General features: G+C 47.6%; 4 protein-coding genes across 7 annotated transcripts; 3 read left to right on the top strand and 1 right to left on the bottom strand.

Moving 5' to 3' along the window:
• The first annotated feature begins 963 nt into the window (after positions 1 to 963).
• tmem251 (transmembrane protein 251) lies at positions 964 to 2,620 on the top strand. 2 transcript variants are annotated; one of them, XM_036130431.1, is made up of 2 exons: positions 964 to 1,096; positions 2,049 to 2,620. In XM_036130431.1, the coding sequence occupies exon 2, from the start codon at positions 2,057 to 2,059 to the stop codon at positions 2,417 to 2,419; it is 363 nt and encodes a 120-aa protein (XP_035986324.1). In that variant the 5' UTR covers positions 964 to 1,096; positions 2,049 to 2,056; the 3' UTR covers positions 2,420 to 2,620. The 2 variants fall into 2 exon arrangements, with proteins under 2 accessions (XP_035986324.1, XP_012729811.1); XM_012874357.3 differs by having other exon boundaries at positions 989 to 1,155.
• Positions 2,568 to 4,710, bottom strand: LOC118559867 (DNA topoisomerase 1-like). Of its 2 annotated transcripts, XM_036130433.1 has the most exons (3): positions 4,515 to 4,710; positions 4,446 to 4,460; positions 2,568 to 2,733 (listed from the first exon to the last, which is right to left on the bottom strand). In XM_036130433.1, exons 1-3 carry the CDS (start codon positions 4,675 to 4,677, stop codon positions 2,630 to 2,632), a joined length of 282 nt encoding a protein of 93 aa, XP_035986326.1. In that variant the 5' UTR covers positions 4,678 to 4,710; the 3' UTR covers positions 2,568 to 2,629. The 2 variants fall into 2 exon arrangements, with proteins under 2 accessions (XP_035986326.1, XP_035986325.1); XM_036130432.1 differs by lacking the exon at positions 4,446 to 4,460 and having other exon boundaries at positions 4,494 to 4,710.
• A 68-nt stretch (positions 4,711 to 4,778) lies between these two features.
• ubr7 (ubiquitin protein ligase E3 component n-recognin 7) lies at positions 4,779 to 8,819 on the top strand. Of its 2 annotated transcripts, none has more exons than XM_012874354.3 (12): positions 4,779 to 4,896; positions 5,435 to 5,564; positions 5,640 to 5,773; positions 5,844 to 5,904; positions 6,044 to 6,139; positions 6,221 to 6,274; positions 6,368 to 6,473; positions 6,551 to 6,627; positions 6,700 to 6,864; positions 6,935 to 7,100; positions 8,456 to 8,517; positions 8,620 to 8,819. In XM_012874354.3, the coding sequence occupies exons 2-12, from the start codon at positions 5,448 to 5,450 to the stop codon at positions 8,707 to 8,709; spliced, it is 1,128 nt and encodes a 375-aa protein (XP_012729808.2). In that variant the 5' UTR covers positions 4,779 to 4,896; positions 5,435 to 5,447; the 3' UTR covers positions 8,710 to 8,819. The 2 variants fall into 2 exon arrangements, with proteins under 2 accessions (XP_012729808.2, XP_012729806.2); XM_012874352.3 differs by having other exon boundaries at positions 6,697 to 6,864.
• Positions 8,820 to 10,122: 1,303 nt separating this feature from the next.
• si:dkey-85n7.8 (COX8 domain-containing protein) lies at positions 10,123 to 11,589 on the top strand. Its single transcript, XM_021322480.2, has 2 exons — positions 10,123 to 10,376; positions 11,311 to 11,589. Exons 1-2 carry the CDS (start codon positions 10,248 to 10,250, stop codon positions 11,422 to 11,424), a joined length of 243 nt encoding a protein of 80 aa, XP_021178155.2. The 5' UTR covers positions 10,123 to 10,247; the 3' UTR covers positions 11,425 to 11,589.
• Positions 11,590 to 12,696: the final 1,107 nt, after the last annotated feature.

The raw sequence follows: 12,696 nt of genomic DNA, 5'->3' as shown, positions 1-12,696 counted from the left end.
CTGCTGTTTTTATATTTTTATCTCAGTGAGCGGGTGCTCAGACTTGCTGGCTGCAGGCCAGCCTGCCATTGCACATGTTTATCGGGGATAAATAAAGTTTTTCTGATTCTGATAAACCTTGTCTGCAGAAGGAAGCATGAAGCGCTCTAAAATGTCCTGGTATCTGGCTGTGGTGACTCCAGGAAACCCAGCGGACCAGAACCAGAAGATGACATGCTGCCCCAAGTCATCACTGACTTCAGGACCATGGATTCAGGGCCTCTCCGCTCTTCCTCGAGATTATGGGACCTTGATCTCAAATGAAATGCAGAATTAACTTTAATCTAAAAATAACAGTTTGGTTCTGTTTCCCCTCACCCCAGGTGAGACACTTGCTGTCCAGGTATCACATGTGTCTGTGTAGCGGCTCTAGAGGCGCCAACTCCAGCTTCAGTCCACTGCTGGTTTGATTTGGTGTGACAGTCCTCTCCATGCCGCACCGCATTAATGCAGTGATTCTGATTCTTTCTTTAAAACGGAAAAATGCATATTAATACACATTAATAATGTAAATGTGCAATATTCTGGCCATGGCTATACACACACCAGTCACATTCAAAAAGAGCCCCACCCCAGAAATTAAGACTTTCCAGAAACCTAATATTTCTGTTTAAAATTTTCTTTTTTTAAATTTCTGTTTAAAATTTAAAATTTGTATTAATGTGATGTCCTAAAATTAAAATTTTCTAAGACTCAGAATTTTGGGTTTACATCTGTAAGTAATTATCATCAAATGAAACGACATAAAGGTGTGAAATCTATCCCTCACGTGTTGTTTATCTTTCACTTTATGACACGAGGGTCAAAAATTTCTAATTTTCCCAATAATCTAATTTTTGGAGCTGAACCTGGATTAAACATTTTAGATGTAAACAACGTGAACACCCGTTTAAGTCGCCAGGAGGCGCTCTGAGTCCCTCACGTCAATGACGTCATGGAGAAGTCACATGACAAAACCGGAAAAGAGCCGTTCGACCCCGGACTTCCCGAAACCTGCCGCGCGTTGAAACCGAGTCCGAACCTGGATTTTACTTTGAAAGAATCAGCGCGAGGGAAGGTAGGAGTTTTTGTGGCGCGAGCTAGAAGTTGATCGGACATGTGGCCGCGCGCGACCAGGTGTGGTAGAAATGATAGAGCAACATGGAGGAGGAAGGGGCTCACCTGGGGAAGAAAATCCGATCACCAGAGTGATTTAGCTCAGTCTGGTGAACATGAGTCCGGTCCAAACACCGAACTGAAAGATGAAGGTTCTGCTTTAGTTCCGAGTTCTGGTCCAAAGAACTGTGATGACCAGAACCGGTCCCGTTAACCGGAATAAAAGCTGAACGGAGTCTGGTGCGGACAGCTCTGTGGTTTTACCCTCAGCTCAGCTCAGACGGTTCGTTTTTGATCAGATTTAACTCCGTTCAGCTCTGACTCAGTCGGAAATGAACAGTTCAGTTCAGCATAAAGTGAATCAAATGTGAAATGAGTCAAGCGCAGAGGAAACACAGATCCGTTTAAAATTAAATGATCAGAAACAGTTTTATGTCTGTTATTTATCCACTGCATTTATCTGAATATTGATCAGTTATCCTTTAACCGGAACTGTCACGTCACAGGTTAGGGTTACTGATACTGATCATACAGTATTATCTCCATGCATTATGATTATTAATGTCTGATCATCTCCCCTCAGTATGATTATTAATGTCTGATCATCTCCCCTCAGTATGATTATTAATGTCTCGTTGTCTCCCCTTAGTATGATTATTATTTCTCCGATTATCTCCCTTCAGTATGATTATTAATGTCTGATCGTCTCCCTGCAGTATGATTATTAATGTCTGATCGTCTCCCTTCAGTATGATTATTAATGTCTGATCTTCTCTCTGCAGTATGATTATTAATGTCTGATTATCTCCCCTCAGTATGATTATTAAGGTCTTATCGTCTCCCCTCAGTATGATTATTAATGTCTGATCGTCTCCCCTCAGTATGATTATTAATGTCTGATCGTCTCCCTGCAGTATGGAGGATGATGAACTTCCGTCAGAGGATGGGCTGGGTGGCCGTGGCTCTCTTCCTGCTGCTCAGCGTCATGGCGGCCTACTACGTCTTTGAGGTCATCAGTCTGGAGCGGGTACAGAGAGACGGCATCGACTCATTGGCTCTGCCTCCGGCTGTCTCCGCCCACCTGCCGCCATTTTCTCTGTGGGTGTGGGCGCTCGTCTTCTTGGTGCCGTACCTGCAGCTCTTCCTCTTCCTGTTTTCATGCACCAGGACAGATCCCCACGCCGTTGGATACTGCGTACTTCCTGTCTGCATCTTCCTGCTGTGCATTCGACGTGGTGCAGCCAAACCGACCAATCACAGAGCTGGATTGCTCATTCACATGTAGAGACCAATGAACAGGTGTGATGTCACTTCCTGTGGCTGTAAACAAACAGGACAGACTGTCAGGAGCCGCCTGCAGCCGTCAGTCCCTGACCAATCAGAGGGCAGCATCTTCTGTTTGTTATTCTGTATTTAAAGACATGACACGCTGGTTACCATGGCAACTTTAATATGACACCAATAAAGTAACAAATGATGTTTCACAGCAGACGTTTCAGCTGGTTTTGGATCTTTTAGCTACAGGTTGCAGGTCAGAGTTCAAACCGTCCTCTTCATCACTGTCATCATCACCAACATCATCATCATCGTCATCATCCCCTGCAACATAAAACAGGCAAATCAGACCAGAAAGAACCAAAACACGCGTTTCTGATAAAGAATTTAAAAAGCGGGTCCTGGAAACCCGCAGAGCCTCATTCTGATGATTTAAGCCATCAGGTCGTCTTTAGCCATCACTGAGCGTCAGGCCCAGGATGCCTGTGCTGGCAGAGAACTCCACAGTAAAACATGGAGCATTTAAATGTGGATGTGATCAAATGAATCTTCACTGAAAAACTGTGATCCTTAAAGGATGTTTACAGTTAAAGAACAGAGATGGAGAGAGTGTGTTGGTTGCTGCAGCTCCTGGTCCGTTTGTGAGACACTCAGTGGAGGCTCCTGTCTCTGTGAGAGAAACTGGATCAGAGAGCAGCTGAAACAGTCATCCTTAAAAACGATGACATTCAAAAAAAATATCACATTTAGAAAGCAGGAGAAAAACTTATTCTGTCTAATCCAAAACTAGGTAAGCTGTAAACTACAAGAAGGTTCTGAATTAGCCAAAAGGAACCAATAACGGGGCTTGAATTTGTCACATGAAGTTCAAGAGGCCATATTAAAACCCCTTTTTTGCAGAAAACCTTGACATTTTCTCAAAATGTTTCTTAGCACCATTACATTTGGAAAAATCCATCCTAATTTATCAGCTAAACTTGGTAAAATATAACCACTGCCCTGAGGTAACATACTATTTAGAAAAAATTCACATTTTGCTCTGAGGGAGCAGTTAACCGTTAAGTTATCTCAATGATAGCATAAAGGTTTGGTAGCCTGTGTTAATATGCTAAAAGGTATACTGGTTATCATAATTTTTTCTAATCTTTATCTTCTCTGACAACTACGTTTGTTTTGTTGCAGTGAAATTCAAGCTATTACTAAATTCTGTAGGCTATAATTACCATTACAGTGAAATATGATGATCATTATTTCCTCAAATATTCCTGTTTACAGAATCTATTTAACTTCATTGTACAAATCATGCTAGTTGAGCACATACCAGCCTGGAGACAGTAAGACTCGAGATGAGGGCAGTGATGGGATTTTTACCATCAACTCTGGTCCTGCGTGTCTTAATGTGGACAGCCTGTGCAACTTGAAATAATCTTGGTTTAATAATTTAATTATATGTTAACGACCAAAGGAATTTGATTCTTAAACATTAAATACAGATAATATAGGGGTTTAACATTAAGCTTCTCTTTAGCCTTTGGAGATGAATTCATGACTGAACTGAGGCCTGTTTTGTTTTTATTACAGTTTACTTATTCATGTTTGACATGCTGAGTACTTTCTTTACTTGCGATTACATGATTAACATGGAGTCTGATGTTTTAAAGTGCAAAAATACATTTACATTTTGTATGGATTAAGTCATTGTAAATTTTAATGACTTAATAGATTTATCATGAATAAACTCGTTAGAGGAAGTCAATAATTCATAGCATTTATGAAGCAGACTGAACATTTTAGCAACGTTATAACAGTTTCACTGATTAACTTATTTGTTTAAGCTGATAAAACGTTTCTGACGCAGTCTCACACGCTAACAGCGCCGCCATATTGCCTGGGTAAAGCTGGGTTCAAACAGGAACAACACAGGGCAGAAGGAGCGCTCCTATTGGCTCACACAGTCACTGCAGCCGTTTGTTTTGGTCACGTGACGTTCATCTGATTTGCAGCATTTTTTAGCGCGCTTCTTCACGCGCTCCCACCTTCTACGGCGCGCGGGCTTGTTGCTCTAAACGGGACCGGAAGCTCACCTTGTGCAGTGCCCGCGCGCGCTCTCTCGCTGTCCACGAGCTCGGTGAGAACCTGTGACGCCTGCTGGTTGAGCTCAGAGATCGCGGTCCTCAGAGCGCCCAGCCCGGCTCCGGTCCGGACGCTCAGGGTTCGATTCTGCCCGTCCCTAAACCGCAGCTCCGCGCGCACACACTCCGCTTCCATGTTGGTGACCTCTGACCTCACCGGAAGCCGCCAAATACGAGCTGCTGGACGTCAACCGGAAGTAGGGGTCCGTTAGCAGGAGCTCGCGCTTCGGTATCAAAGATCCGCTCCGATCAGACTCTCTGATCGTCATCGATTGGCTGATCGGCTCCCAAATCGCAGGAACACACGCCGGGAAGCGTCTGGCCGTGCCCCCCCCCTCCGGTCCTGCTCGGTCCGGTAGGTTCTGGTTCTGGTTCTGACCCGAGTCAACAGCGTTAGCATTAGCAGTCTGAAGCTGATCGGTGATCGGTAACAGTCAGTAGCGTGCATCCCGGGGATAAACGATGTAAATCCTGCTGATCACGGATCCATAACCGACCGTTCAGCTCCGGGTTACCGTGGTAACCGGCGGACATGTTTAGATTCGGGTAGCGGATCCAGAATCAGGTTCTGGTCCTGGATCCCAGCCTCTGGTCGGTTAACGTTTAATCTCCGGTGTAGATGGAGACGTTTGGGTGAGATTTGAAAACGGTTGAAGTTCTGATCCAAATGGATCCGTTGAGTTTCTGCGGTGTTGTCCAGAACAATGTTCTCCACTGGTGTCGGCTGATGTGTCCTCAGCTCTGGATCTCCACCCAGACGTCACCTGGAGTCCGGAACCAAAGCTGATTCTGACAACACCTCAAAGCTCTCCCAGAACCCAGAACCCATCTGCTGGGTTCTGGGTTCTGGGTTCCCAGCAGGCCTCCCAGTGATCCGTGGGTTTGTTCTTCAGGGAGAAGATAACGATGTGTGAGGAGCAGACGGTGTCTCTGGTGGATGTTCTGGAGGAGGATGAGGAGCTGGAGGAGGAAGCTTCAGCCGTGCTGGCAGGAAGTGATTCCGATCACTGCTCGTATCCTCAGGTACTCCTGGGCCGCCGTCGGTCCGGTTCCGGCTCATCCGTGGGATCGGACCTGCTGACAGGTTCTGTGTTTCAGGGCTACGTGAAGCGGCAGGCGCTGTACGCCTGCAGCACCTGCACGCCGCCCGGAGGCGAGGCCGCCGGCGTCTGCCTGGCCTGCTCCTACAAATGTCACGAAGGTCACGACCTCTTTGAGCTCTACACCAAGAGGTAGCGTCACTCAGGTAGCAGACGCACGCCGCCGCCGCGTCCTCTAACTCTTCTTCTGTGGTTTCTGCAGAAACTTCCGCTGTGACTGTGGAAACGGGAAGTTCTCCGGGCTGCAGTGTAAACTCCATCCTGTGAGTTCACCTGAGAACACCTGTTAGGGAGCGAGTTCTCACCTGTGCTGCAGCCACAGACGTCCTGACCGTGTGTGTGTGTGTGTGTGTGTGTGTGTGTGTGTGTGTGTGTGTGTGTGTGTGTGTGTGTGTGTCTCAGGACAAGGACGAGGTCAACAGTCTGAACAAATACAGCCATAACTTCTTCGGGGTTTACTGCACCTGCCGCCGGCCGTATCCAGACCCCGACGACCAGGTCAGACCCTCGGCTGGAGCGCACCTGTTCACCAGGTGAAAACGATGCCGTGTCTCACCGTGATTGGCTGCTTGTGTGCAGGTGGAGGACGAGATGATCCAGTGTGTGGTGTGTGAAGACTGGCTGCATGGCAGGGTGAGTCTCCTCAGCTGGTTTCATGCCTGCTCACCTGTCAGCTCACCTGTCGGCTCACCTGTCGGCTCACCTGTCTGTCTTCCTGTTCTGCAGCACCTGGGTTGTGTAGTTCCAGACTGCGTGGAGACGCTGGAGATGATCTGCGAGTCCTGCATGAACAAACATCTGTTTCTCTGGACCTACGCGCCTCACCTGGGAGGTAAGAGGTTCAGGTGTCTGACACCAGGTACCTGCTGGACAGCATGTCTCACCTGCGCGTGGCGTTCTCCTCTTTAGTGCCGAGTCCAGCAGCACAGACAAAGGAGGAGAAGGGAGAACCGTCAGAACCCAGCGGCTCTAAAAAAGAGGAACAGGTGAGACTCACCTGGTCTCAGTGGGTCCCTGCAGCCACACCCAGCTCTGATTACCAATCACATGTCCAGCAGGAGGACGACGCCGTGGAGCCCAGGTGCAAACGCAGCCGGGAGGAGGCGGAGCCAAGCTGCAGACTGAAGGAGCTGCAGGAGGCGGGTCCCAAGAGGGACCAATCAGGAGCCGTGTTCTGGCCTTCAGGGTGGCGCTCCAAGCTCTGCTCCTGCAGCACCTGCCAGGTGTTTATCTTCCGCTGTGCAGGTCCACCTGAGCGTGACGCGTGTTAACAGACGGCTCTTTGTGTCTCAGGAGCAGCTGGGCGCCTCTGGCATCTCCTTCCTGCTGGACGAATCAGACACGGTGCTGGCGTACGAGAACCGCGGCAAGAGCAACGAGCTGAGGCAGCCGGGCCACGACCCTCTGATGTCAGCGCTGGACAACCTGAACCGCGTGCAGCAGCTGGAGATCATCCACGGTACTCACTACTACACAGTACTATACAGTACTATACAGTACTACACACTACTACACACTACTACACTCTACTACACACTACTACACGCTACTACACACTACTACACACTATTACACTCTGATGTCAGCGCTAGACAACCTGAACCGCGTGCAGCAGCTGGAGATCATCCACGGTACACAGTACTACACAGTACTACACACTACTACACATTACTACACATTACTACACACTATTACACACTACTATACACTACTACACGCTACTACACTCTGATGTCAGCGCTAGACAACCTGAACCGCGTGCAGCAGCTGGAGATCATCCACGGTACTCACTACTACACAGTACTACACAGTACTACACAGTACTACATGCTACTACACAGTATTACACACTACTACTACACACTACTACACGCTACTACACTCTGATGTCAGCGCTGGACAACCTGAACCGCGTGCAGCAGCTGGAGATCATCCACGGTACTCACTACTACACAGTACTATACAGTACTACACAGTACTATACAGTACTACTACATGCTACTACACAGTACTACACAGTACTACACAGTACTACACACTACTACACACTATTACACACTACTACACTCTGATGTCAGCGCTGGACAACCTGAACCGCGTGCAGCAGCTGGAGATCATCCACGGTACTCACTACTACACAGTACTACACAGTACTACACAGTACTATACACTACTACACACTACTACACAGTACTACACGCTACTACACACTACTACACACTATTACATGCTACTACACTCTGATGTCAGCGCTGGACAGCCTGAACCGCGTGCAGCAGCTGGAGATCATCCACGGTACTCACTACTACACAGTACTACACAGTACTACACAGTACTACACGCTACTACACACTACTACACACTACTACACACTACTACACACTACTACACACTATTACACTCTGATGTCAGCCCTGGACAACCTGAACCGCGTGCAGCAGCTGGAGATCATCCACGGTACACACTACTACACAGTACTATACAGTACTATACAGTACTACACAGTACTACACGCTACTGCACATTACTACACACTACTACACACTACTATACAGTACTACACTCTGATGTCAGCGCTGGACAACCTCAACCGCGTGCAGCAGCTGGAGATCATCCACGGTACTCACTACTACAGATTACTACACACTACTACACAGTACTACACACTACTACACAGTACTACACACTACTACACTCTACTACACAGTACTACACTCTACTACACAGTACTACACATTACTACACACTACTACACACTCAGAACTACAGCTCCCAGAGTTCCTTGCTGCTGTGCTCACAGTTTCTCTCTTTCAGGCTATAATGACATGAAAACTGAACTGAAGGACTTCCTGCAGACCTTTGCAGCAGAAGGAAAGGTGAGTTTGTTCCTCCTGAGGGGAGCGGGGGGGGGGGGGTCCGGTTCGGTCCGGTCCGGTCCGTTTGAAGCCCGGCGCTGACGTGTGGCTTTGCTGTGGCAGGTCGTGACCCCTGACGACATCCGTCAGTTCTTCGAGCGGCAGAGCCGTAAAAGACGCCGGCCAGACTCAGGACCGTTCTTCTGCTCCTGATCACTCCTGCTCTGTTTTTAACTTTTCTTTGAGATGTTTTAATGCCACATGTCTCTGTTTTAACTCTTGTGTTTTTGTTTGTAAGAATAAAAGTTACCCTGAGCAATAAACCGCGTGGTTCTGTATCAGGAGGAGCTGAGAGGAACCCTGGTGGAACATCTCTGGTATCTCCACCATCGGTCCTGCTGCTGCTGCCAAATATCAAAAATAAAACCCGCCTGAATGTCCTCCAGCTGGAGACAGCAGCCCATCACAACTTTATTGACACGTTTTAACAGAACAAGGCAGAGGTGCATAAAATGATAAATGATAAAACCTTAAAGCATAAAGAAATAAAATAAACAAGCCGCCGTAAAAAGATGAGATCTGAATTTATGAAGGGTTCTGGCAGAACTCCCAGAGAGAGAGAGAGAGCGGTCCAGAGTTCAGGAGCTGGTTCTGTCTCCACCAGGAGCTTTAGATGATCGGATCTCCACAGGAACCACGACTATGGAGGAGCTGAGACACGAGAACGTCTCAGAACCTTTAAGAACCAAGAGAACACGGTTAACAAGCCGGAGAGGAGGACGCAGTGTTGGAAACGGTCTGGTCCGTTAGCAGGAGGTCCGTTAGCAGGAGGTACCGTTAGCAGGAGGTACCGGTCCGTTAGCAGGAGGTCCGTTAGCAGGAGGTCCGTTAGCAGGAGGTACCGGTCCGTTAGCAGAAGGTACCGGTCCGTTAGCAGGAGGTACCGTTAGCAGGAGGTACCGGTCCGTTTCCCGGTCACCGGACCTGGAGTCCTGAAAAGATGTTACGTTTTATTTAACGCTGTTGGAGTGAAAGGTAAAAAAGCCGTTAATAAATCGTGGAGTCCGTCACGGAGCGGCGCTTCCTGCAACGGTGTCGAGGTTCTGGAGGTTCTGGAAGGACGGACCCAGAAGGAGGCAGAGCTAGAACGGTTCTCCCTCAAACCCAGGAAGGATGTTCTGATATCTGCAAACAGTGGAGCGCTGCTTGGCCATGATGCCTCAGCCAGAAGGAGCTGGTTCTGTCCAGAAACTTCTCCTGGACCCGGCAAAGACTGACAGCGAGACCCAACAGAACCGCCTGAATATTATAGAACATCAGAGAACATTTAGAACATCGTTCCTCATGGCGCTGGACCACAGCAGGGGGAACGGCCTGGCTTTGTGTCTGCTGCATGTCCGGCATGTTCTGACGGGCCTGATTGGGTTTCCCTGTCATCCACCCGTCTGTGATGTGGTTCTGATGGAGACCAGAGGTCCACCTGCAGGTCTGCCCCACATCAAACACCTGCTGCTGTCCGCCTTTGTTCTGCAGAGAAGATCTGATCAGAGCAGCTGCCCCCCCCCCCCCCCCCCACCCTGCTGGACGTTTTCACCAGCAGAACCGGGTCAGATCATCCAATCAGCACTCAGCTGGCTCCTCCTCCTCCTCCTCTTCCTCCTCCTGCAGCCCTCAGTCTGACTCCAGCCGTCCAGCAGCTCACACAGACCGCAGGAGCTCAGCTGTCCACGGAGCATCAGGTGTGGGTCGTCATGGCGATGCTGAGCTGCGTCCTGAGGATCATGGGAAGACCTTCAGGTCTGACCCGTCCAGAAGAAGTTCTGCAGGAGACCAAGAGGAGGATCTACGGCAAGCCGCCTCGACACCGCATCAGCGCCGCTGTGAGTAGATCATTATTAACCATGAACTAAACGTGAGCGGCTCAGAAAGCTGCCTGGAAAACTGATCAGTCACTGAAGAGAAACCAGAACCAGAACCAGAACCAGGCCCAGTGCACCTGGACAGCCCAGAGGCTGAGGGAACAGGATGGAGAACTTTCTATAGGAAAGGCAGAAAAACAGCAATAAAAAGCATCTGAACTGGAGCTTCACTGAGCAGAGAAGCAGCAGATGACCCCCCCCCCCCCCCTCTCCAGAAAGGTGTCCCAGATAAACAGAACCAGAACCAGGAGTACCTTCTATGGAGAGAAGAAACGGAGAGAGAACATAAAGTAGCAATAACTGCACTTAATGTATAACTGGAGAATAGTTAGAGGAAGTAACAACATTAATCTTAAAAGTAGACGGGGTGTCTGCCTCACGGACCAAAACTGGGAGAGGAGCCTGATAGCTAAAGGATCTGCCTCCCATTCTACTTTTAGAGACTCTAGGAACCACCAGCAGACCTGCAGTCTGAGAGCGAAGTGCTCTGTTAGGAACATACGGGGTAATCAGAGCTCTGATATATGATGGAGCTTGATTATTAAGGGCTTTATACGTTAGAAGGAGAATTTTAAATTCTATTCTTGATTTAACAGGAAGCCAATGAAGGGAAGCTAAAACAGGAGAAATATGATCCCTCTGGTTGATTTTCATCAGAACTCTTGCTGCAGCATTTTGGATCAGCTGAAGGCTTTGAACTGCATTTTGTGGACTTCATGATAGTAAAGAATTACAATAGTCCAGCCTTGAAGTAACAAATGCATGGACTAGTTTTTCAGCGTCATTTTGCCGATGTTCAGGTGAAGGAAGTTCTGGAAACATGTTTTAGGGATAAAAGTGAAGTCGGACAGTTCGGTTCCGGCCCGTTAAAAGTTTCCTGTTCTCTTCCTGACAGCAAAGTTTCTTCGTCATGTCTGTGTTCGCTGCAGCCATGTTGGGTCCGGCTGCCTGGATCCTCCATCACCTGCCGGAGTACCGGGAGAGGGCCCAGCAAGTCCCCCGGGCCTGACCTTCCTCATCATCATCATCCTCAGCATCCTGCTCTGTGTGAAGAAAATAATCATTATTAACCTTTGATTGGTAACTAAATGTGTCCTTAAACCAGGTGGTTAAAGGCTTTTATTCTGAAAAAAACTGCATTTTATAAAATAAAAGTTTGAGATGTTTGTGTTTATAATAGTGATTTTATTATGACATCATCAGCAGTTCCTCTTCCCCTGCAGAACCAACCTGTCTTCCCTTCAAAATAAAAGCGTTGTGTGACATTTTGGCAACAAATCAAAGGGAAGTGGGAGCTGTAACTAAATGACCGTGGTTTCTCTCCTGCTCTGATCTTTCTGTTTGTTTTCCCTCATCTGCTGGATTTACTGAGTTAATCACTTCCTGTTTAAGAGCGTTGGCTCCCACGGTTACAGGAAGTCCTCCTCATCATCTTCATCACCCGGGCAGAGGACGAAGCATCAGAACCTCCATCAGCTCTGAGAAAACAAATGCTGGTGCTGAAAACATAAGCAGGAAATGAGTCCTGAGGTAAACAGTGATCCAGAGACGGGATCATGGAGACTCCAGAACCTTTGCTGTCCCGCAGAACACTCACTGACCCGCTGCCTATCCTGGTTCTGGTCCTGCTCCGTCTCTGGACCTTCGATCGTGTTTTTGCAGAACTTTTTCATGCTGTTTGTTCTGGTTGTGCCTTTTGGGAGAAATCTCAGCTTTTCATTTAAAGGTTTTTTTATATATATATAATAATTTGCCTTTTAAAGCAAACAGCAATCTGATCCTGCAGCACTTTGTTCGCTGACATCCAATCAAAATGCATCTTTAATAAACTACCACTGAGAATTTTCACCCCTTCACTTTAAAACGTAGTTTCATTGTTTCCCATCATGTGGAGATTTACTGTAACTCCACCTACTGGGGTGCAGGAAAATCAGCTTTTTGATGATTTGCTTTAACAAACAGACAGAAAATGATCAGAACCACGGGTCCATCTCATTAATAACAGCAAACATTAGAATCTGTTAGCAGACTGAGTTGGCATGTCTTACCAGAACCAGCCACAGGGGGGCAGTCAGGAGTCAGGCCAGTTTTCCATGGGAGCTGAGCAAAAAAAAGTTTAAACGACACATAAATAAATAAATTAAATTAAATTAAAAATGAAAAAAAAAATCCTGGTGCTGAGTTTTATGATGAAAACGTGTTTTTAAAGTTAGAACCTGAACAGGGAGGAACGTTCAGAGGTTCTGGGAACGTGGTTCTGATCCACAGGTACCCAAGCGGC

The sequence above is a fragment of the Fundulus heteroclitus genome, unplaced genomic scaffold, assembly GCF_011125445.2.
Source record: "Fundulus heteroclitus isolate FHET01 unplaced genomic scaffold, MU-UCD_Fhet_4.1 scaffold_36, whole genome shotgun sequence".
Lineage (NCBI taxonomy): Eukaryota > Metazoa > Chordata > Actinopteri > Cyprinodontiformes > Fundulidae > Fundulus > Fundulus heteroclitus.
The sequence above is the reverse complement of the archived record's forward strand: the minus strand, read 5'-3'. Positions and strand labels throughout refer to the sequence as shown.